The 2,157-nt window shown below is 49.6% G+C and overlaps 1 protein-coding gene across 1 annotated transcript; it reads left to right on the top strand.

Moving 5' to 3' along the window:
- Positions 1-116: 116 nt before the first annotated feature.
- Positions 117-446, top strand: PUNSTDRAFT_54217 (uncharacterized protein). The gene has a single exon (XM_007386278.1). It carries the CDS (start codon positions 176-178, stop codon positions 353-355), a length of 180 nt encoding a protein of 59 aa, XP_007386340.1. The 5' UTR covers positions 117-175; the 3' UTR covers positions 356-446.
- Positions 447-2,157: the final 1,711 nt, after the last annotated feature.

Below are 2,157 nucleotides of genomic sequence, written 5' to 3'. Positions count from 1 at the left end.
GGAGACCCCTCGGCACCCTGGAGCTACCAGCTGGTAGCTCCATTTGTTGGTACTGATTTTCCGCCCATACGGCTTACAGGTAGGTAGATAGCTTATCCCAATTTCCTGACAAGGGCTACATACTATTGCACATTCCTACCAGCAGTTTTTGGCCAATGCAGCAGGGAGGGTGCAAATGGGCCTGGAAAATGGGCCTGCTGGCCTTGATGAACAGCCATGTACATTGCAACATGCCCAGGATACACATCACACCATTATGAGCATTTACAGCATGCAAATGGTGGATACCAGGCCAGGTGATGGAAGAACCATATGGCATATAGACTGGAGTTTCCATTATGGATGGCCAAAATGATCAGGACCATGGTTTTAGTACCATGTTAGATGGAATTAGTGACAGGCAAATTCCACCCAATATAGTCACTCCAAGTGGGTGACTGAGGTGTCACAAAACCCATTGCTAGGGTTGAACATGTATTGGATGCCAAATGTGCCTGTGTACGTCCATTCTCCCGCTTTCAGCTTGCATAAATGGGCTCTGATATGTCACTCAGCTTGTCCATATTGAGGACAACAAAGCTGGTGACAAAGGCAATCCAGTGGTCCTGAGCTTTGCAGGTCATGTGATTGAAGCTGCTGCATCCCGTTCTGGGATGTATGTACCATTGGGAAAAACTATACCTGATGATGTCCTACCAAAGTGCATGTAAGCCTGAGGCAGTCCCAGGTTCAAACCCTGACCTCATAAACAAATATTGTGTACGACCTTGCCATCTTCCTGCCATCTTCAGCATGATTTTGACCAAACCAAACCAACAGATTATCGAGAGCTTTGTGTATGGCAACAAGGGCCCTGTTACCAATCACATCCATGAGAACAACCTCGAGCGCAAAGCCTGGCAGGACCCTAGTAAGGACAGCAATTGATACTGGTTCTCACATGAGCTGTTCGTACTCACGGCTGCTGCCCACCCCATCGAACCATCACCCGATGAGCCTACTCCGCATCCATGGGTTCAGGAGGCCCAAGTCCCACCCCGAGCTGGAGCTCCGTCCTTGCTTCGCCTCCAAGGTGCTGACCAATTCATGGAATCAACATTCAAGGGCAACAACAATATCCGCCGCGGCGACATAGTGTACATCATGGTAACGTTCTGTGTCCGATTTGATAACACTGGCTGGTTTGGCGAATGGACTTGCATGGACTGGATCAGGCTTGACCGCACAATCATGGTAAGTAAACATTATTGTATTATCCAAATAAATTGAGTACTCACTCTATCTTGCAGCCGATGACCACCATTGCTCCTTCTTCTCCCTTTGGTAAATGCAAGCGTTTTGGCACTTCAGTCCCTGCTAATTCCCTGGAGTCGTAAGCTAGCCAACCTATGTCAAGGCTACCGATGGATGCTTACCTTATATTACAGCCAGGATCGTCTCCCTGCCCTAAACGTCGGTGGTGGCGTATCCACTAGCTCCCGCTCAGATTCCAACATCATGCAACTTGACGGTGAAGGGATGTCTTCGGATACTCTCTCGGGCAATGAGTCACTGTCACGTGTCGGATCTTGGGCCATAACCAGGCCAAGTACGATAGCTCCGGTCGTTCCGGGTTGTCCGCCATCGGAGTAGCAGCTCCGGTACCGGACCTACATTATCACATGAATAGTCCTCCGGCGACTCAACGTCCCGGTAGTTCTCGAGTCATAACGGATTCAACTCCGACGTTCACGATCGATATGCCTTTAACGGTTTGATATTCCCTTCGGACTTATTCTACCTCCGATTATCAGCTTCGTAACCATATGCTCCGTCTTTACGATTGATTGTTCCACATGGTTCATAGTTCCGATAACTCCTTATCGATACGAGCTCCGAACCGTGCCTCCGCGTATATAAACTCCTAGCTCCTGTACTCTAGCTCCTTAGTTCGAATATCGACTAAGTTACTCCTCTGCTCCGACACGGACTTAGAGCGCGTAGCGACTCAAGCCTTAAAGCTTGAGTCTGGTCCGTACTCGCACTCACTCTCTGTATCTCGAAACTCTGCTCCGACTTCCTCCGACTTTCTCCGACTCTCGTTCCGACTCGACTCCGACAATCATCTCGCTAGGTCCGGACGTCACACCTCCGGCGTCGGACTTAGCTCCGTCTCGA

This window comes from Punctularia strigosozonata (assembly GCF_000264995.1).
Source record: "Punctularia strigosozonata HHB-11173 SS5 unplaced genomic scaffold PUNSTscaffold_10, whole genome shotgun sequence".
NCBI lineage: Eukaryota > Fungi > Basidiomycota > Agaricomycetes > Corticiales > Punctulariaceae > Punctularia > Punctularia strigosozonata.
Note: the sequence above shows the minus strand (reverse complement) of the source record. Positions and strands in the feature narration are given on the sequence as shown.

Excerpts from the sequence above, each read along its gene's own strand:
- PUNSTDRAFT_54217 (XM_007386278.1), top strand. The coding sequence starts at position 176 with ATGGGCCTGGAAAATGGGCCTGCTGGCCTTGATGAACAGCCATGTACA.